This window comes from Labeo rohita, chromosome 16, assembly GCF_022985175.1.
Source record: "Labeo rohita strain BAU-BD-2019 chromosome 16, IGBB_LRoh.1.0, whole genome shotgun sequence".
In the NCBI taxonomy this organism is placed as follows: Eukaryota; Metazoa; Chordata; class Actinopteri; order Cypriniformes; family Cyprinidae; genus Labeo; species Labeo rohita.
The window spans coordinates 12,862,411-12,886,156 of record NC_066884.1 but is presented as its reverse complement, the minus strand read 5'-3'; the positions used below and the strand labels follow the sequence as shown (position 1 = coordinate 12,886,156).

Sequence of the window (23,746 nt, the reverse complement as noted above, 5' to 3'; positions counted from 1 at the left end):
ACAAGTATAAATATCAGATGGAAAACTTAAATAGAAATTAGAAATGTTGCGTAAGTTAAAAAAAAAAAAAAAAAACTAAAAACTAAAACTGAAGTAAAAAGTAGATTTTGTAAAAACTAAAACTAAAAACTGAAAATATAAATAAAGCTAATTTATAAATATAAATTTATAAATATAAATATTAGATGGAAACATTTCAATGGAAATTTGAAATGTTGCACAGGTTAAAAATAAATAAATAAAAACTAAAAATTTAAACTGAAAATATAAAAATAAAAGCTAATTCAAATATCACTAAATATTATAATGTATAAATAACACAAAAATAACAGCACAATAGAGCGTCAGTGAAAAATTGCTTAAATTTGCCTGTTACATAAAGTTTTCATATAATTTTAGAAGTCATTCTAAAAAATATGTGTTTGACAGAATAAGTAAAAATCACATGCTTTTGGAATGGCATGAAGGGGTGAGTAATTCCATTTCTGATAAACACACAAAGTTTTCACATTTCAGATTAGTGATATCACATTAGTACAATCAAACAGCTTCCATCGCGACCCGTTAGTAGCGTTGCCGAAGACCAAGTAATTCTTGCAGAGCACATTCTAAGCAAGCAAGTTCATTGACAAAAAGCCATGTGACTGCTAAACGCATTCCGAAGCCCGTGTCACATGACTTACAAATGATTTGTTCTACACGCAACTGTCAAAGATATGGTGTAAGTATAATGAAGAACAGTGGCCAAACGTTATTTTAAGAAGCATAAATTAAGCTAAACATGCTTTGGGTTAGCCTAGCTGCCTCTCTACGAATCAAATGCATGAATTTCAGCCCTAAATCGAAGCAACCCGCAGGCTTTCAGCATGTGATGAGGTGGACTGGATTCATTCCTTGTTCTCTAATCTCACAGCTGCTTGTGGAGCAACTGTTGCCTGGAGTAGCTTATATGAACATATGCTAGCATCTGCTTTGGCATGACGGGGCATTTCCAGCAGCGGTGGCTCAGATCGGCTCAATTCCACAGGGGGTCTTCTAGCCGTTTAAACACCTGTTATTAATGCGCCAACGTGCTGCACGCTTGTGACAGCTTTAATGCCCAAAACATGCACTTTAGAATGTGAGTGAGAGAGAAAGAGTAGAGGAGAAGCAGCAAGGGGGAAGCGCGTTAGTCCCACACTCAGGTGGTGCGCTGAAGGCATGCTTTGCTGAGAGTGAGAAAGATGAGGCTAGCGCACACGGCAGCAGATGAAGGACGCAGCTTTGGCGACAGGCCCGGCCTCGACGTTTACCTGTGCGCATGCCTCCTGCCCGCCGGCAGAGGTAGACAGGCAGGGACAGGTAGACGTCATGGTCACCCTCACGCTTCCAACAGGACCAGTAGAGGGGGAAATCGCTGCCGTCACCCCCATGCAGGGTGGAGGCTGGCGGGGGACAAAAACACACAGTCCCCGGGCGTCAAACAACACATATCTTTACAAAGCAGGGACGACTTATTCCTCTAAATGACTGTAAACATCCCGCCAGTGTGCATGACAGTGACACCACACACAGAAGGTTTTTAAAGTCAACGTGAAATCAAAATCGACCCCATTTATTTTCATAATGCACATTCCTGGTCTTATTGTCAATCATCAGTACAGGTTACTCTTCAGTAATATAAATTGGATTATTTTTATTAAAATAACCAATCGCTTCACTAGATAAGACCCTTCTTCCAGCTGGGATCGTTTACAACAGCATTTGGGATCGTTTGAAGCCGCATTTAAACTGCATTTTGGAAGTTCAAACTCGGGGCACCATAGAAGTCCACTATACGGAGAAAAATGCTGAAATGTTTTCCTCAAAAAACAATTTCTTTAAGACTTAAGAAAGAAAGACATGAACATCTTGGATGACAAGGGGGTGAGTACATTATCTGTAAATTTTTGTTCTGGAAGTGAACTTCTCCTTTAAAACCGCCAGCAGGTGGCAGCAAGTCACTGTTAAGTAAGTCACTGCGATTGAACAGAGTCATTTAAACGGTTGATTCATTCAGGACAAAACACTGTCAAGTTGCTCAACGATGCAAAACAATGCTGTGGCTGCGTCTGAAATTATTTTGTTGGCAAAATTGAGCAAAAACAGGAAATATGTTGTCTACAACATAAGTCAGTGAATCTCTTAATATTAACTTCTTGTGTATTGAACTGTTGTACAAAATCAATCCATGTAGTTACAGAAATGACATGCCGTTGTGTAAAAAATGATAAATAACATAAGGCTATTTATTTTGTTTAATAAAAGAACAAAGTATGCACCTGTTCTATAGGAAAGGTAACCTTAAATGACTTCTGTTGTGATTCTGTTGTGTCCCTTTAAAACGGAATACACAGATGCAATGTACTGATACGCATCCGATATTCTCCTAACCGTTTACGTTCACCTAAGACATAACCTAGTGTGTTTGTGAATACTTGACAAAACTGATAATTCAATATTATTTTGTGTGTTTTTAAGAGTAAGAGTATTCGTGTGCTGTGTGAGAGGCACTGCTTCGGTGTCTGTGCTCAGAAAACAGGACCAAATTGAGTTCTGTTTTGCATCGTCAAATTTGTCCACATGCTCTTCTCTTACTCCCAGATATTGACAATTTTGAACGTTTTATGAGACGTGCAGCAAGTGTATGCTAGCTTATGTCCCGCTGGAAAAATAAAAAGGCTATGTTACAGTTCAAATGTATGCATCTAACCTCCTAATCACGCCACAGATTTTGTTCTGAATGAATCTCTTCACAAATTGTCCCTCCTTAACAGTTTCATTTCATTTTCATTTGCTGACAGACGCATGCGTTGTAATACTCTTGTGAACGCATGTCGAAGACTGACACGGAAAAGAAGAAATTGTTGAAATGAAGTCGTTATTTTGGTTTTCTTTGGTTGCTGTAGGGTTAGAAAGAGTCTCAGATTTCATCAAAAATATCTTAATTTGTGTTCTGAAGACGAACGAAAGTCTTAAAGGTTTGGAACGACATGAGGATGAGTAATTAATGGCAGAATTTTTATTTTTGGCTGAACTATCCCTTTTAGCCATTAGCCAAATAGATAGATCTTTGTTTTAGGCATCCATCAATCTTTTAGGCATTTAACAAAAATGTTAAAATTGAACCAAATCCTGTTTTCTTATTTGAATTTTTCTTGATGACAAAAAAAAAGGAAACGCATCACATTATGAAAGTAAAATGGGTTGCAAATGCCAATTCACGTTGACTTTAAATGCATATATGAGATAGGCTTAAACAACCAGCTAAGCCATAGATATGAATACTTAGATGATCCAAATTACATCAACAGCACCACTACCTTCAACGTCTTAGGTTGAGCTACCAAACAACTGTCATTATACCAACAAAAATGCATCCAACCATGTTATAGTTACTAACACAAATGGTGTCAGCGAGACTCATATACATTATCTACTCTCATAATGCAGCAGAGCTACAGTCTGGTGGCTGCGGTTCAACAAAGATCTGGACCGTTCCATTGTACTGTGACTCAGCACATTGTTTATAAGCAGTAAAACAATGCACAAGTGAGATGTACAGCTCTGCCTTTCAGAAGTACTGACTGACATGCTTATTGACTGCTTTCCAAATGGACAGCAGGAGGCAGTGTGGAGATTTAATGTTTGAGACATTTCAAACCATAAAAAACTTGATGCTTTGGCTTAAATAAAAATACAAAATAATATGCCTGCAGACAAATCACAGCCGTGCTGATTTTCAGTTGAGCAGGACTGTTGTGCTATACTGCTTAAATATACCATGCCCAATATAAAACTGAATATATAGATTACATTCAACATATAGTTTTGTCTAAATAGTTGCCTAATAATATTTCAAGCACTGACAAATTCAAAAAGTGGACATCAGATATTTATATCAGTGGAACGTGAGAAGTTCTCATATGATTTAACAAAAAGATTTGATAAATTCTCCCAAATAAGAAAGAGTTCCCATTAAATTGGAACAAACATGCCTATTGTTTTTCTGCAATCAGGGACAAATGACAAATCCAAGCTTACAGCACAAATGAAAACATTGTTTTTAGTAATAACTCGGTATATCTCGTAATCAAGTTGATCAGCTTAAGGGTCAGAGCCCCAAAAATTGGCTCAGCAAGCAGAAAACAGCAAAAACGATAAAAAACATGGCTGAGTTCTTATGACGTATGGCATGGTATACATGTACATGGATTTAATGCAATTAACACTACAAATCATGTTTATTTCTGGCACCACTGCATGTCACACATGCTTAGAAAATATATTAAAGTAAAAACAGACATAGAAGTCTTGGCAAAAACGTTCAAACAAACATATAAGCTTCTGTGTGGTCTATTTATGAGATGCTGTAGTGTGTGCCTGTGAGCAAACGCAGTAGATTTGCTTTGAATATTAGTTTTTTAATATTTTAAAATCTCTCAAACTATACTAATACAGAGTTACAAACTCAGGCAAAAATTATTAATACTGCAATCTTTATGTATTAAAGGATTTCCTTGCTATATATGTGAGTTGTCAGAGTATCTAACAGCTGTGAAACTGAAGTGTGAAAGTATCTAAAAATTACTGAAATTTCCCATTTTAATTCTAAGCTGTTTTGACTTCCCTCACTGAGTATTTTACTCATTTCCTCATTTGCACCATTACGGGTTTGACTAAAACAACTGCACAGCACTTTCACCGCCATGTAAAATACCAGCCGAATGCTTCTGCAGTTGATCAGTTGTTCCTGTTTAGAAAAGGGATTTTTTCTATAACTTTTATACACTTACACTACCAGTCAAAAGTTTTTGAACACCACAGGTGACTCATCTTTAAGCATTAAAATTTATGTATTTTTGTTACTACTTATGATATTATACTTAGATAATATAAAAACAAGTATTATGATATAATACTTTTTATAATACTTAGCATTTATTTGATCTAAAGTACAGCAAAAACAGTAACATTTTAAAATATTTTTTAATAATATATTTTTTAATATTTTAAAATAACTTTTCTATTTTAATTTTTTTTGTGTGAATTTTAGCATCATTACCTCAGTCACATGATCCTTCAGAAATCATTCTAATATTCAGATTTGCTGCTCAAATAACGTTTATTATTATTATTGTGTTGAAAACAGCAGAGTAGAATATTTTCAGAGGATTTAACTGAAATAGAAATCTTTTGTAAAATTTTAAAAGTCTTTATCGTCACTTTTGATCAATTTAAAGCATCTTTGCTAAAAAAAAAAAAAAAAATATCTAAAAAAAAAATGATATTGACTCCAAGCTTTTGAATGGTATAGTGTATAATGTTACAAAAGCTTTTTATTTAGGATAAATGCTGATCTTTGGATCTTTCTATTTGTCAAAGAATCCTGAAAAAAAAAAGTACTCAACTGTTTTAAATATTATTAAATGCTGTTTCTTGAACAGCAAATCAGCATATTAGAATGATTTGAAGACTGGAGTAATGATGTTGAAAAATCAGCTTTGATCACAGGAATAAATTACATTTTAAAATATATTCAAATAGAAAACAGTCATTTTAAATCGAAATTTTACTGTTTTTGCTGTACTTTGGATCAAATTAATGCACACTTGGTGAGCAGAAGAGACTTCTTTAAAAAACATTAAAAATCTTACTGTTCAAAAACTTTTGACTGGTAGTGTAAATATTTTAAAATATATATACTGTCAAAAACATATAAATAAACATCAGAAATCTAAGTATTATATTATATAGTAATAAAAATACATAAATTTTAATCCTTTAAGATGAGTCATCTGTGGTGATTAGCAGCACAGTATGTTTGTAGAGAGATGTCCTTACCATCCATATCCAAATCTACACGCATGCTTGTGCATTTAACTGTGAATTTTATCATTGAGCTGGCATTAGGAAGCAAATAAATTGTCTAGTAATTTCACTGACTTTTATAGGGGTCATGTTATATTTTGTAAGACATATTTGTGGCCACTCACCCATTATGGCGGGGTTGTTGCTACGGTTGATTGGCTTGGGTGGAGGGAGAGGGGGGTGTTTGTTGGGCTGGGCTGGGACATTGCCCATAGATGATGGTGCTGAAGAGGTGGTAAGGGGAGCGCTGCTGGGGGCCTGTGTGTTGGCGCCAGCCGAGGATACGTTTCGTAGCGGTTTTCCAGCCGTGCTGACAGCTGAGGAGGAGGAGGAGGAGTTGGAGGAGGCAGAGGAAGAGGAGAAAGCAGCTGCGGGGTTGTGGACAGGAGTGCGGGGCAAGCTGTCAGCACCAGACTCCGGGGTGGAAGTCATCAACCATTTTGGCGGCATGACGGACTGTTTGGGGGGCAAAGGCTCCCGTAGTGTGTCCCTCAAAATCTCAGAGTTAGGAACGTACTGATTGCTGTCAGACTCTGTATAGGAAAAAAGAGTGTTCAGTTACTTGAAAAACAAATTAAAATGTAAAGCTTATTTTGTGTTATGTTTAGTTTGCGCCTCATAATAACTAATCTGAAATTAGTGATAAATGTAATATTTCACAGTAGAACTGCTTCATTGCGCCAAATGAAAAATCCGATTTAGTGATTTATTACGTCACAGTGTTATTGCAAACTATTGCAAAATAGTTTTAGCTTATTAAAATAAAGTAGGACATTTAAACACTTAAAAACTTCAAAAGAAACCCCTGAAAATTAGTAGTGTTGCCTTGGCAATGAACTGGAATTAAATAAGTGTAAACTTTAAAATGACTAAAATTAAAAATTAAAAATACAAATAAATCAAAACAGAAATATTTAAAAACAAAAATCTAATAAAAATGATAAAAGAACATAAGAAAATTACTTTTCTTATTACTAATTAACTAATATTAAAAACTTAAAATTATGTAAAGATAAAACAGTGCAGCACAGATCATCTTGATTATTTACTAACACAAAAAACAAAAACATAACATTAAAACATGATTTTTGAAAAAAAAAAAAAAATTCAGAAACTCTTCATATATATATTCATATATAGCAGAGCAACATTGGAGTAGTATATACAGTATATATATATATATATATATATATATATATATATATATATATATATATATATATATATATAAAGATAAAAGATACTTTGCTCTAAGCAGAGCAACATTTGAGTAGAGACTGAGTAATTTAAATTAAAACTGTATCACCAGTCCTAGTGGAGGGACAAATTTGTCTCTAAAGCACTAAATGATAATGTTCACTTTGATGAGGATTGAGGTGGCTGTGGTTTATTAATTAGGAAAGAACAGGAGAATTCAGCTTAGCTGTGCTCAGTTCCTAAATAAGAACCTTAGCTGGAGCAGAACCCATGGGAACACAGACACTCGTCTCACTCCAGTTGGCCCAACAGAAGGTGAGGAAGTGATGGCAGAAGTGTAGAGAACAAAGAAGAGGAAGGTACAAAGGGAACTAGAGAAAAATGATTAGAATTGGTCCTACAAACCTCGTCTTCCTCTTCCCTCTTCGACAGACGAGTGGCGAGGAAGTGTCGGCTTCCAGTCCGATTCTGGGCGAGTTCTGCGCCCGTCCTCGGATGGGGCTTTCATTAGCCCAGGCCTCTTGTCCATTTCAGCATGTAGTCGTCCTCCATGTCGGATATCATCTCCCTGCCAGGCCAGATTAGATTTCCAGTCCTCTGTCCCAACTGACCAACCGCCTCTCCTGCCGTCATCCTGATTGGAGGCCCGGGGGCCCAATGCTCCGCGATGATCCCCGTCAGAAGGGGCACGACCTCTGCGGTCATCGGGCTGCGGCAGCCAGACAGGGTTGACTCTAAATTCAGATTCAGAGGGCGAGTGAATCTGCTCTAGCCCCACACCTCCACCAACTCCTACAGGCAGTGTGTGACCATTCTTCACATAAGGTGGCTTGTGGCCATGGGCCTCACCTAATTCTGAAAACAAAGGGGGGAAAATTATATGTAAATTTCTTACATTTTTAAATGTATTTGTTTTACTGTATTGGGAGTCAGTGCCTCCTCAAAATATTGGATGAGAAAAAAAAAAAATCATAATACAACAATAAATATAAAACATTATAACATTAAAAAGTGTATAAATCACTTGTTTTTCTAAAGAAACATTGTCCAACAGTGATACCAGCAGGTAAATTTACAATGGGAGTCCATGTCTCTCTTGACTCCGCTGAGCCCACTGAGTTTTAACAGACTCCCTAAAGCGTGCCGTGAGTTTGGTGGGGGGGGGAACTGAGAATGAATGGGGGAAAGTCTCGTGAGAGGACGCAATACCTCCACTGTGATATGATTGGATATGACTGGTTATGATCGACTGTGACTGGTTCATGTGATAAATCCTGCCTCTCGTGTTCGGAAATCAGTCTGAATTAACAATATAAATGTTATTAATGGAAAGTCTGATTTAAAAAAGAAAGTAAACACCTCACATACTTAGATGTAACCACTTTGTTACGTCAAAATAAAATGTGGGAATTTTTAGTGAGTAATCAGCTTGGTGAAATTGAAAGTAAATCTCTGCGTCTGAGACTAATATTTACCAAACTTCGATGACTAAGTTTTGTGCTAAATTACGTAACGTTTTCTGAAATCAAACAATATCCTTGCATCAGAAAAGACTGGAAAATACCATTATTTTCTTCTCTGCTATGTGTTTTTGATATCTCATTCACATCACTTATGCTGTGTCAAGATGCGTCACACCAGGTGTGACATTGGATTGTATGTCTCATGACCAGTTTGAACAGCACAAATGAGATTTAAGACTTAAAGGGAAGGTTTCCAACACAAAACAACAAAACTGCTGTAATTTATGACTTCACAAAAATTGGAATATAGTACAAAATCCATATGAATCTCCGTTATGGTGCATTTTGGTGTTTGACAGCAGCAGGTCACCATTCACTTTCATTTGAAGGAAAAGAGCAGCATGAACATCTTGCTTTACATCTATTGAGTTGCATGACATTATTTCCACCATATAAGTAGGGCTGGGTGATTTGGCAAAAAAATAAAATCTCGTTTGACTGATTTTCGAATTTTTATGATTTTTAGCTAGTCAACTTGAAAATGTAACTACAACGTGATGTAAATGTTAAACAAATCACTTTGCAGAAACTTTGCATGAACTACAACTACATCTTGTACGAAACTTGTCTTATACATATTATATGTTAAGAAAAAATACAAGCAAAATGCTTTAAAAAAAAATAAATAAATAAAAAAAATCTCAAGTCAAGGTAATTCAAATTCAAAATGACTGAAGTTGTAACACCTATACACTATTGGTGAACATTATTGACCATAAATGTTCTGTAAAAACAATAAAAAGCAGCTTTCAGCCTGTCACCATGATGCAAACATGAAATATCAGACATACAGTAGTAATTCTTAATAGGTTTTTTTTTTTTATTCGATTGCACTGCTTTTCCATAATTTGTTTTCTATGTAAACATGGACGCATTTGACTGTTTGCACTTGCGTCTCTTAAAGCATCTAATGCATGAAATGTCATTCTAAAATGTGTCCCTCAAATCTTCTTGCATGTTCTTCCTTTTCCATTGCCCATGTCGCATCTTTGTCAAAACAAAAGTACGTTCTGTGTGAACAGCGCCTAGCGACAGGGTTGCCAGGTTTTGACAACAAAACCCGCCCAATTCAAAACTAGCCCAAAACTAGCCTAATCACATTAAAATTATGTTCTGTAGGGTAAAATACAAGTTTTTGGCAGGGTTCCCCTGGTAAAATTCGCATTCCCAGGAGAGAAATATCACATTACTGGGGTCACTTTAAGTAGCCCATTCCGTGGGAAAACAGTGGATTTGGCAACACTGCCTAGCGATATGAGTGTGTCACATGTGAGCAGTTAATCATGTGCCCCAATATGCGGTGTGGATAATTCTTTTCTCTTTACTGTTATCACTGGCATATTGCGCACCGGCATAGAAAAGCATAGGAAAGTATTGAAATGTATTGTCAATATACACAAAAGAACACATGACGTGCACGATCAGAAACGCAACAGTTCGCTTTTAAGTTCTGATTTCACTGAACAAATATTTATGCTTCTCTAGAAGCAACAGCCCTGTGAAAATTCAAAAGGATTTGCATTTTTATTTCTAACAGAGATCAGGTTTACGAAATCCTTTCAAATCGGGTTAGAGACTAACGTGGTTTGCGTCTGAAGTTCGACACGAGCCTGTAGCTCTGATTAGCTCTAAAGTACAGGTTGCGTCTCCTCACACATCTCTCAGAGGTTACACGAGCAGCTCTGAAATAAATAGGCCTCTAAAGCAGCCGGTTCACAGCGCATGACTTTCAAAGCTTTTTGCTGCAGGGCACAATTTGCTCCACTTTCTTGTCTTAAGAAAAACTGCATGTCATATCCTTCCCAAAATATGAAGAGTCAAAAAAAGCTATCAAATTGAAATTTCCACCCTTCGTCTGCCTCAAAAACTGCAGAATTTGTCTCAGCTCCCCTGACTGCTACCACATTAACGAGGGCTGAAATGATATACAACCTCACTGAGCTGTCTATCGTTCTCTGCTGGGAAGAGAGATGATGCGCTGAAATTAATGTATAGCACATGTCTCAAAATAGCTCTGAGGCACAATACTGTGATTCAGCAGTAACGTATGCCGCACATCTGTAAACGGGGGGGAAAATCATTCCTAATGTTTATTTTCCTTTTGAGTCCAAGTCCATTTTTCATTTGGTATGTTCAGCATCCTCAAAGATCACAATGCCAGGAATGTAAGAAATACAGTGAGCCCACTCAAAAATTAAAAGACATACTACAAATTTAGACTTTTAGAAACAGATTCTCTAAAAACACAATGGTCATACTATTGTCAATATACTTAATGTCTAACAATAGTATCCAACAGTTAGTCACATACATTTCTCTCAGGAGAATAGTGTCATTTTAATAATTCTTCCTGAACCAACAAATGTCTTTTCCCATCTTTTGCAAATTATGCGTTTTGTTTGACAACATTCTATGGTGTAAACAACATTTTTGGAAAATTGGAAAATTGGAAAATTGCTGACTCCTTAAAGTTGTGTTTTGGGCCATTATGCTTTGTCACAGTATCTGTCAAACGGACTAAAACCAAAAGCACAATATGGTTTCAAAGCAAAGCACACACATTGTTCAGGTGATCACCTTGTCATCCGGTGTTTTCCATGCCCTAAAACAGCTCCATTCACAGTAAATGAATGCAGTGAACTTGTTTATTGCAAGTACAGTGAGTTTAGCGTGTGTTTGGGAACACAATGGCCACCAGTTCTGCTTTATTTCCGTGGCAGATGATTACAGCATTTCACTGGATTTGTAAGCCTGAAATCACTGAAGCTGGAGTTTGCCTTAAAAAAAAAAAAAAAAAAAGCTCTACTGCCCTTTCCATCAAATAAATTTTAAAGGTGTAGTATGAATTGCTGACAGCTAGAGGTTTAAATGGGTAATGTTAATGCAGTCCAAATTCAAAATATCTGTTTGCCTTTCTAAAACACCACTGTGAATGTAATTAAGAGTCAGACTGTGTATCACAAATAAAAAGAGAGTTGAGTCCCCTTTAAAGTTCAGGTACAAGTCAATTCATTTACTTTTTTTCTGAATTAAGTTTTCTTGGTTACGAACATAAGTTGGAGCTCTTAATTTTGAACTCTCAAAGTGCATTAGATAGAATAATTTTACTTTAAAATGTACAAAATTGTAATTTTTTTCCCTCTTAAAATATTGCAATAAATATTGCGTATATTATTGTATATTGCATATAGCTCTGTTATTATATTGTGAGATTTTTATATTGTTACATCCCTAGTAGATAATAATACAATTATTTCATATAGTATAATTATTATAGCTTAAATGCAAAGACAAAAATATTCCTGGAAACATTATTAGTTTTGTTGGAAACAACATGACATTTTATGGGTTTGGTTTGTGATTATTTCACTTTGTTTAGATAATTATAGTTTTAAATAGTTGCAATAATTAATATTTTGTGATGCATTATGAATCGTTTTTTTAAAAGGTTCTGGGTGTGGAGACAAAAACCAAAACATCTGTACGTGAAAAGCATTTTAAAAGTGACAAATCAGTTAATTAATAAAATTCATCAAAATGCATATTAATAAAAATCAACCCGTGGGACATAAAAGTGCATATAGTTGCATAAACACCCATGTTCTTTGCATGTACGCGCACACACAGTTTTTATTTACAGCTAGTTATAAATGCTGTAACCCAACCCTAATAAAAAACTTCCAGCATTTTTATACCTTTTTAGAAAATAAAGACATTCCCAAACAGAGGTTTTGCCAGGTTTCGCTTTAGGATAACAACTCCTTGGTACACAATATGGTTTAGAAACCTGGGGTGCACACACACACGCGTCTGGTGTATTATCTTTGTGGGGACTCTCCATAGGCGCAATGGTTTGTATACTGTCCACACTGTATTTTCTATCCCCTTACCCTAACCCTACCCCTAAACCTAACCCTTACAGAAAACTTTCTGCATTTTTACTTTCTCAAAAAATCTCATTCTGTATGATTTATAAGCTTTTGTACCCATGGGGACCACAAGCCGGTCCCCACAATGTCAAAAATTTCAGGTTTTACTATCCGTGTGGGGACATTTGGTACAAGTACAACAAGTACACACACACACACACACACACTTTTCTCTCCTACCATTGTCAGGAAGCTCCTTAAGCACTCCCTGCTCGATCAGTTCCTGTCTTGGCCTCCTCATCGACATCTTTCTTTCCAAAACTGTGGAAAGAACAAAAACACACTATTAATAAAAAAGAAAAACTCACAGTGGTATATGGGTATCTACACCTTAATGGTTTTAAAGGCGTTAGATAATAAGTACTTTCAGTGTTTATGGATTCAGGCTAATTTTGAATCTGAGTAATATAATATAAATAACTAGACAACAACAACAAACCAATATAAGCACACTTGTGCTTAGTTTTGTATGTTAAATATTTTATGTACTGTATTGAGTCAGCATTTTATTTTTTATATCAAGTCCTCAAGTAAAACCACTTGACAACCACTGGGCAGAAGTACTCTGAAATCATCTTATCATTGTTTAAAACATCTGAGAAAACAACATTCATATCAGCAAAGGAAAGAAAACATTAACAAACATTCGGGTGTGATTTAAGAAAAAAAATCAGGGAAAGGAAAGCTATTTTTCCAACACAAACACAAAGAGAAAAGAACAAAGGACCTTCTGAAGTTTCCTTAAACTTCTCGCTGCTTTTCTTCTTCCTCCACTTCCAGGGTTTGAAGATCTTACCCAGGGTAGAGAACTTGCCCTTGCGCTTGGGAGGAGGGGTACCGTCCCCTGCCGTGCCCCCTTCACTCCCCGTGGTGCTGTGCTGGTGGTCACCTTCATCATCTAGAGAAGAGGCAGAGAATTAGTCCCCTCACTGACCCAAACAACAAAGGGCATATCAATGGCTTCAAGAAGCCTTGGGTCAGATGGTTATATAACACAAACTTTGAGTGTTCACTTAAGCATATTATATATAGCATGCCACATCAGGATGAATTATAATACAGTGCCATCATACAAACACGACCGGCAAACTACTGTCCCATATATGCAGCTGTGTCCTGTGCACTGGCTTGGATCCAAAGACGCCCTCATGCACAAAATACTTGATACCGCAACCCTTCTCCAACCTCAATATCAAAACATACTAAACTGCTGAGCCTGCTTAGAGTCACTATTGTTTTAGACCCCAATGCAGAGTGTTTTCTGGCGGCTCTCGTGAGAAGGCGAGCGGATCCCTATTGCGGACCTCAATCACATCTCAGCATGATGAGCTGGCCAGAGGCCACTGCTTCCCCATGTTACACACTCAAATTCCTCTCAGGTCCAGAACTGCCAAGTGACTCACAATCTCACATCTTTGGCCCATTTAAGTGCGTGCTGAACGTGGCTTTGAACCTTTCAGTTGATGGGGCCGGTCCTCACTGTACTCTCTTTCATACACTGGCATTTAAAGGGATAGTTCCCAAAAAGGAAAATTCTGTCAATAATTACTCACCCTCATGTCATTCTGAACCCGTAAGACCTTCGTTGATCTTCAGAACACAAATTAAGATATTTTTGATGAAATCCACATTCAAGACCCAAAGAGGTAGTGAGGACATCGTTAAAACAGTCCATGTGACATCAGTGGTTCATCAGTGGTTTTATGAAGCTACTTTTTGCATGCAAAGAGAACAAAAATAGCAACTTTATTTAACAATTTCTTCTCTAACATGTCAGCCTTCAGCATAGATACACAACAGTACCACACATTGCGGATTTGGAATGACATGAGAGTGAGTAATTAATGACAGAATTTTCATTTTTGGATGAACTATCCCTTTAAAAGTCCAATATTTGGAGAATAACGGCCTTTAAAAGTGCCTGTTTAGCTGTGACAGCTATAAAACATTGTTTGTACTGAAATATGTTGAAATCAATTTTAAGTAATTTATTAATAAATTAATACTACTCAGGATAAGGATGTATTAGATTGATTAAAAGTGACAGTAAAGCCTTTCAAATCACTACAAAAAGGTATTCTTTTGATTAGAAAAGAGCCATGAAATACTGACACAATCAGCATATTAGAACAATTTCTGAAGGATCATGAAGGAGAAGAATAAGGAGAAGACAAAAGCAGAAGAAGAAAAGGAGGACACAATATTGCTATTTTTTTTACTGTATATTCACTTAACTACACAGTTAGGATCAAAAGTTTACAAACACCTTGCAGAATTTGCAAAATGTTAATTACTTTACCAAATTGTTTTACCTGAATAAGATATTTCACATAAAAGACATTTACATGTAGTCCACAAGAGAAAATAATAGTTGAATTTATAAAAATGACCCTGTTTGTTTATACTGTGTTGTTACCTGAATGATCCACAGCTGTGTTTTTGTTGTTTTGGTTTTTTTTGGTTTAGTGATAGTTGTTCATGAGTCCCTTATTTGTCCTGAACAGTTAAACTGCCTGCTGTTCTTCAGAAAAATCCTTCAGGTCTTACAAATTCTTTGGTTTTTCAGCATTTTTGTGCATTTGAACCCTTTACAACAATGACTGTATGAATTTGAGATCCATCTTTTCACGCTGAGGACAACTGAGGTTCAAACGCTCACTTATTCTTCAGAAGGAAAAACAATGCATTAAGAGCCAGGGCGTGAAAACTTTTGAACAGAATGAAGATGTGCACATTTTTCTTATTTTGCTTAAATATCTTTTTTTCCATTTAGTACTGCCCCTCAGAAGCTACAGAAGATACTTACATGTTTCCCAGAAGACAAAATAAGTTAAATTCACCCTGATCTTCAAATTCAAGTTTTCATCCCCCAACTCATGCATATTTTTTTTTTCAGAAGCATCAGTGAGTGTTTGAACCCTCTGTAATAGTTACATATGAGTCCCTCAGTTGTCCTCGGTGTGAAAAAAATGGATCTCAAAATCATACAGTTATTGCTGGAAAGGGTTCAAATTCACAAAAAAGCTGAAAAACCAAAGAGTTTGTGGGACCTGAATGATTTTTCTGAAGAACAGCAGGCAGTTTAACTGTTCAGGAAAAACAAGGGATTTATGAACTACTATCACTTAAAAAAAAAAGCTGTGCATCATTCAGGGAACACCACAGTATTACATCAATTCAACTATTATTTTCTCTTATGGACTATATGTAAACATCTTTTATATGAAATATCTTATTCAGGTCAGTACTAAACAAAAAATAACATGCATTTTGTATGATCCCTCTTATTTTGGTAAAATAATTAACATTTTGCAGATTATGCAAGGTGTATGTAAACTTTTGACTTCAACTGTATAACCACAGATGAAACAAAAACCCTCAAAAAAAAAAAAAAAAAAAAAAAAAAACAATTAAACTCAAAAATTATATTGTAAAAAACACTTTAACTGATTCATTAGGTGGTTGTTAGATGCCTATAACCATCATGATTCATCCCTAATCTGCAGAATGTCAAATTTAGTAACCTTCATTTGTAAAGGGCTTTACTGTTGTTTTTGGCACAGTGCAGTTGACACTCAAATATTTGCTAGATCACTACCTTTATACTACTAATACTTCTCACTTACATTAAAGCGGAAGATGCTTTAAAGCCCAGTAAAACACAGGAAGTCCTGTGAGACCAATGCTATGCATAAAATAAGTAAATATGAGCAACCACCTGCAACCCAAAAATGAACAGTGCCATGAGTCATTAGAGCAGAGAAGGCAAAACAGACAACAAAGACTCATGAAGCTCCACAAACAGGTCCAAACTGCTCTTTAATTAGCCTATTTAAACACTAATACAGTGTCCCCCATTACTAAAATTTAGCGTGTGGATGCATCAGTCTACCTGGACTCCAGCTGCCATAGCAACTTGTTTGAAAGCAGCAAGCCATACAAGCGTCCACTTCCTTTCCTGTTTGTCGTCTCCAAATCAAGAAGAATGTGAGGGAAAATGTTGAAGTAGGAGTATGAATGAAAAAGCGATAGTCCTAATGGACAATAGCCATATATCCAACAGTTCAGATGGAAGACAGAGTCTGAGGAACAAGCAGTGTTACAACTCTAAAAGTGTGAGGACTCCCAGTTCCTCGAGCACATAAGAAGTGTAAAAGCCAGAATGTCTCACAAAGAGAAACACAAAAAACAACAGTGGTCGACTACAAATCCATGATCAGATCCTAAAAGCACAGCCGACGATGAGTCCCAGCCTTCGGAAAGACAATCAGTGAGTGACGCACATCCACTGAGTTCGGTGAGAAAACAGACCAATGTGTTACGCAGATACCATCCAGCTGCATTAAACTTGAGTGTGAGCAGCCTGAGTCAAGATATTAGCCCTTAATGGATCAGACATCACTAATAGCGGCGAGATAAGTGAACTAGTAGGAAACAGATCCGGAAGACAGGGCTCCAAATGATACGCCGCGGAGCTAAAGATGTCACTTAGAGTGCTGGGAGTGAGGTGTTTGAAGAACGAAAGGCTGTGCATTAATGGCAGGGAGAGATTCAGATTGCCTTGGAAAACAGAGGGGGGCAAGGCCTGGGAAACAGAGGGAGGAAACGGCACTCCACCCTGATCCTGAAACGGGGAGAGAGAGGGGGGAACTAGAGGTGAAGAGAACCGAAAACGACCCCCTCCCATAGTCCATCGCAGCGTGAAACGGGAAAACAGACAACGGCAGATAAAACAAACATAAGTGCACATCAATAAACGTATGCCGACTCCATGCTAAACAGATGTGCTTTTATTGTGGTTTTTAATTTTATCAGACAGATGGATACTAACAGACTGCTGACACAATTATATATGCATCAATATTTTTATTTAGACTACCTTACAAAAAGTTGGCTGGTAATATTTAGTCTCTTATGTACAAGGCTGCATTTATTTGATCAAAAATGCAGTAAAAACAGTATTATTGTGAAATATTAGTACAACTTTAAAAGAACTGTTCTCTTTTAATTAATCTCTCTTTTAATTTTAAAATGTAATTTACTCCTGTGATAGCAAAGTATCAATAAAATAAAAATAAAATAAAATAAAATAAAAATATTTAAGTTTTAACGAAAAAGGTTTTGTAGTCCTGCACTCTGCTAAACATCTGCTGAAACCATTATCAATTTTTCTGGATTCTCTAAATAAAACACCAAAAAAAAAATTTAATTAAATTAAAATAAAAAATTAAATAATTAAGTTTTAACGAAAAAAGTTTTGTAATGTAAAATCTAAAATCTGCTGAAACCATGATTCATTTTTTCAAGATTCTCCAAATAAAACACTAAAAATAAAATAAAATAAAAAGTTTTAAGTTGCACTCCACTGAAACCATTAATAATTTTTTCTGGATTCTCCAAATAAAACACTAAAATAAAATAAAATTAAAATTAAAAAATTAAATAATTACGTTTTAACGAAAAAAAGTTTTGTAATGTAAAATCTAAAATCTACTGAAGCCATGATTCATTTTTTCAGGATTCTCCAAATTAAAACACTAAAAATAAAATAAAATAAAATAAAATAAATAAAATAAAATAGTTTTAAGTTGCACTTTGCTGAAACTATTAATCATTTTTTCAGGATTTTCCAAATAAAACACTAAATAAATAAATTAGTAAAGAAATAAATTAATTAACGAAAAAGGTTTTGTAGTCCTGCACTCTGCTAAACATCCGCTGAAACCATTATTCATTTTTCAGGAGTCTCCAAATAAAACATTAAAAATAAAATAAAAAATAAAATAAAATTAAATTAAATTAAATTTAAAAAATAAAATGCAATTATTAATTTTTAAGGAAAAGGGTTTTGTAATCTTGCACTCTGCTAAAATCTGCTGAAACCATAATTCATTTTTTCAGGATTCTCCAAATAAAACACTAAAAATAAAATAAAATAAAATAAAATAATAAGGCAATTATTAATGTAAGAAAAAGGTTTTGTAATCTTGCACTTAGCTAAAATCTTTTTTTTTTTTTTTTCAGGATTCTCAGAATAAAACACTAAAAATAAAAAATAAATAAAATAAAACATGAAAAATAGGCAATTATTAATTTTTAAAGAAAAAAAAAGTGTTATAATCTTGCACTCTGCTGAAATCTAAAAACAGGTGTAGTGAAAACGTATTGAAGTAGGATCCGTTGCGTGAGGTAGCTGCCAATACCAGCCGTATTAGACGCCAAATAAAGCTAAATCTGGACACACTCCAGTTCTTCCCACAGAATGATCCCCGTACTTTCAAAAGATGTTAACTGTTTCTCAAAGGATGTGGCACTGACTGCTTATTCCACTATAATGAGTTCGGCTTTCCCTCTGTTGGCCCAGTGATTTGAAGGACCTCTCAGCTACATTACCTAACCAGACTGAAACAATTCAAGCACTTAAGCAGAACAGCACAAACTCAAAACCATTTTCTACGACCCCACCGCATCACATAGAGCAAAACAGAATGCAATTGTCTTCCAAAGAGCGTCTCACACGGTTTTCACAAAGTGTCCTGCATTCTGTTGCATTTTTTAACACTTCTTACGCCTAAAAACTGGTCGATTTGGAATATATCCCTAAGCATGAGTGAACTGTGCATTTGTACATGCAACTCCATAGCCAGAGGCTTGAGGTGTATATGCTAAGCAGATGAGAGGAGGAGGTGTGTAGGCAGTTGTGTTGTCGGAAATAAGGCCGGCATTCAGCCTGGAGCAGCTTGTTTCATTATGTAACAGTCTGTCTCCGCAGGGAGAAACCATGAAGAGTCAATCACTGCCCTGCCGCTACACACCACCCCCTTATGCATTGCTGTAAATGCACAAATAACTACAGTGTCATTCCAGACACCCTCGTTTATCAGACTTATTTAATGTATAGTTCTTAAATCTGCACTTCAAATGATCAAAAAAAGCTTATTAGGAAAAACATCGATGGGCTGCCTGAAGACTAGTCGACTTATCGAATGTCAGAATATCAGATGTGATTCTTAAGGGGCTTTTACATAAGATGTACTCTTGCGATCACAAACAGTGCAAACAAATTCAAAAACACAAACGCAGCTTAACAAAGAAGCAGAATGCAAGAGTTGTAAAAAGCTGGACTATTTTTAACTTGAAACGGCATATTAAACATAACACTTGGGACGAGATGCTCAAAATACCACGAGACGATGGAACGGCCAAAGAAATGTACTAAATGGTGTATGGTGGCACGTTATAGTGCATAAATAGAAAATACCAGACATTTTCAAGACGGTTTTACCATGCAAACTACTAATTTGTTCGCTTTACTGTCCAACAGCTAATAAATAAGTTATACATGAACATGTTTAATAACATATACATTTAAAGGCGACATATCAGACCTTTTCTGTGTTTACGTGCTACACCCCTGCTACAACTCCCTACTTAAAAAATAGCTAAAGCCAGTCTAAGCTGAATGGCTTCAGGCGGCAAGATGGTTTTACAGTGGTTTAGGCCACTTTTTAGCTGGTCAGGCTGGTCTTTTCAGCTTAAACCAGCTAAGTCTAGACAAACAGCCTAGGCAGGTTTTAACTGTTTTTTACTGAATCAACTGGTCTTAGGTGGTTTAAACATGTTAAAATGATAGAAACCGTATGAGTCATGATAGAAACAGTAATCATGCTAGCAACATGCTAGTAACTTGCTAATCATGTTAACAACATGCTAATAACATGCTAATCATGCTAAACCTGATAATATGTTAACTATGCTAGAAGCATGCTAACAACATGCTAGTAATATGCTACCTTGCTAAAAAAAAACAACAGAACCATCACATTCTAATGGTTTCCTCTACAAATACCATTACAAACAATCAACTTTTAACCATTAAAACCATTAAAAATGGTTTTCTGCAGTGTGTTGGAACATATTCCATTAGGATTTATTGGTTTTAACAAGCCACCAATAGGAGGTGACCAATTACCAGTAGGACCAACAGGGTCCATTAAAACCAATACAAGTCCTATTGTAACCAGCAAAACAATTACAATTATTTTGTGATGGTGTCAATTTTTTTTTTCAGCAGGTAATCATGCTAAAAACATGATAGCAAGATGCTAATCATGCTAATACCATGCTAGCAATATGTTAATTATGCTAGAAGCATGCTAACAACATGTTAATCATGTTAGGAACATGCTAATAATATGCTTATCATGCTAGAAACATGCTAGCAACAAGCTAGTAACTTGCTAATCATTCCAACAACATGTTAGCAATACGCTAAGCATGTTAACAACATGATAACAACATGTTAGTAATATGCTAACTACGCTAGAAGCATGCTAACAACATGCTAGCAATATGCTCCCCTGCTGAAAAAAAAAAACATGAGAACCATCATATTCTATTGGTTTCCACTATAAATACCATTACAAACATTACAAACCATCAACTTTTAATCATTAAAACCATTAAAATGGTTTTCTGCAATGTGTTTTGGAACATATTCCATCAGGATTTATTCTAATGGAACATGTTCTAGAAACATGTTAGCAACAAGCTAGTAACTTGCGAATCATGCTACCAACATGCTAATAACATGCTAACTATGCTAGAAACACATTAGTAAAATGCTAGTAACTTGCTAATCGTGCTAACGATATGCTAGCAACATGTTAATCATGCTAGAAACATGTTAGCAACAAGCTAGTAATATGCTAATCATGCTAGTGACTTGGTAATCATGTTAACAATTAATCATTTGCTTATCATGCAAATCATGATAACTTGTAACTTAACAACATGATCATAACTTGCTAACATCATGTTAGTAATATGCTAATCATGTAAGAAACATGTTAGCAACATGCTAATCATGTTAGCAACATGCTAGTAACTTGCTAATCATGCTAACATCATGCTAGTAATATGCTAATCATGTAAGAAACATGCTAGCAACATGCTAGTCATGTTAAAAACAGGCTAACAACAAGCTAGTAACAAGCTAATGTTAGAAAAATCCTAGTAACCTGTTAAGTAACATGTTAACAACATTGTAATCCACCTATAAAAATGCAAGCAACAAGTTAATTATGCTAAAACATGCTAGCAACATGCTAATCAGGCTATAAACATTCTAGAAACTTGCCAATCATGCGAACAACATGCTAGTAACATGCTAACAACATTGTAATCCGCCTATGAAAATGCAAGCAACAAGCTTATCATGCTAAAACATGCTAACAACATGTTAAATAATGTAAGCAATGTGTTAAATCAACTTCCTCGAACTTTCAGGCTAGGCTTTCTCAAGTTTTTCTCAAACTTTACTCATCTAGTTTACTGTATATTATGCTGCTGTCACACAGATCTAATACAAACATGCCGTTATTAGTTTAGTACTCATGTCATGTGACGTCATTTTCTGTGTGCGCTCAGAAACCCTTATATCAGAAGATTAAACTAATATGGTTTAAAGTATCTGAGGTAAGAGCTGTAAAGGCACAGCCCTATTCTGGAAAAGGGGGCGGGGAGCAGCAGCTCATTTGCATTTAAAGGGGTCACCGGATGCCCATTTTCCACAAGTTGATATGATTATTTAGGGTCTTAATGAAAAGCCTGTAATATACTTTGATTAAAAATTCAAAACAACACCCTTTTTACCTTGCCAAAATCAGCTCTACAAAAATCATCTCATTCTAAGGGGTTGTTCCTTTAAATGCAAATGAGCTCTGCTCACCCCGCCCCTCTCTTCTCTCTGTGGAAAGACGGTCTTGTTTACATTAGCCGCGTCTAGCCGCTAAACTTCCTAACTACCATGTTATAAGGAAAGGCGATCGCAAAGATTCATAAAAAAAATTCTTACTCACTTCTGCTGTAAGTGAAGCTGGATCATGAATGATTTGCGCGAACATAGACGGATATATGTACATCGGGAGGCGCATTCCCTTCACAAACAAATGTAATCCACTGCATCTTCAGCTGCTCAGATGTCGGGAGTAAATGATGACCACTATGTTCATTATTACATCCAGCAACACAACACCTCAATTGCTCAATCAGAGATATTCTTGTCTAACTTACATCCCTGCTCCAGCATCAAAACATGGAAAGTTACTGGACTGTGACAGCTGGTCTGAGGTAAGAGCTCATGTCAATCAACTATCGTGGGAGCGGCCTCTGTGGGTGTGACGGCACACCGACAGGCATCTGAGAACGGCTCGATTTGAAAAAGGGGATATTATTTTTACAGATTAATTAAAAACCACTGCATGGATTTTTATCATTATAGGGTAGATTTGTACATACACTGCCAACACACATTAATGTTCAAACAACATGAAAAAGTGAACTTAGCATCCGATGACCCCTTTAAAGAGACGTACGAAAACACTGTGTTTCTGCTTCTGCTCAAAATAGGCATTTTCAAAATGATACTAAATGATCTGTGGGGTATTTGAGTTGAAACTTCACATACACATTCTGGGGACATCTGAGACTGATAATACATCTTATAAAAAGGGGCGTAAAGGGTACTTTAAATATATTAATTCAAATTATATTATATGGTTGTTGGACAACATCGTGACCTATCTCTATTTAGAGCTGTTTTTGTTCAAGGTCAAACTTTAATTGGACACGCTGTAGGGATAAAAAGTTTCAGATGCGTCCAGTGAATTGACATTTTGCCGCAAGGAAAAACCACTGCAAACAAATACAATGTCGAGCGGAGTCCACTGAGAGAACAAAGACGCCTGTATTGTGACATGAAACCTAGCCGTGCTGTTTGGCTGAGGAACAGTAAAGACTTGATAGCTTCCTCTGTGCAGTAACTGAATGTCAGCTGCGCTTTGTCTCCTTGTTTGTCATCACTATCGGTGGCGTCTCACACCCTGCACTGGGGGAAACAGTACAAAGATCATCGGGATTCAGACTTCAAGCTTTTCTTCACAAACAGAAAAAGGTTGACAGCTGAAGACCCAATGTAAAGCAAGAATACATGGCATTTTGACACTAGCTCAACAGCACTTTAATCGAAACTTAGAAGCTAGTGAGCAAAAACATGGGCAAGCAAAGTTGTGCGTAATAAAGATGCTTTGCCTCACAAACTAGGTACAACAGCCATTCTAAAAGCAAAAAGCATATTAAAAATAAACAAGATAGGATTTATATCTTTTGACTCAATTGATCAGCTACACAGAGAAGAACAAAGAATAA

General features: G+C 36.0%; 1 protein-coding gene across 6 annotated transcripts in view; it reads right to left on the bottom strand.

Annotated features, from left to right (window-relative positions):
- phactr4b (phosphatase and actin regulator 4b) overlaps positions 1–23,746 on the bottom strand; it is a 52,797-nt gene that overhangs the window by 8,034 nt on the left and 21,017 nt on the right. For 4 of the 6 annotated variants that reach the window (XM_051131561.1, XM_051131560.1, XM_051131562.1 and 1 more), the window contains 5 exons: positions 13,266–13,436; positions 12,719–12,799; positions 7,492–7,941; positions 6,015–6,422; positions 1,293–1,424 (listed from right to left, as the gene is read on the bottom strand). In XM_051131561.1, the coding sequence (XP_050987518.1) occupies positions 1,293–1,424; positions 6,015–6,422; positions 7,492–7,941; positions 12,719–12,799; positions 13,266–13,436 (1,242 nt within the window). Of the gene's footprint in view, positions 1–1,292; positions 1,425–6,014; positions 6,423–7,491; positions 7,942–12,718; positions 12,800–13,265; positions 13,437–16,430; positions 17,136–23,746 lie in introns of those variants that run through there. The other 2 variants (XM_051131559.1, XM_051131563.1) reach the window with 2 other exon arrangements.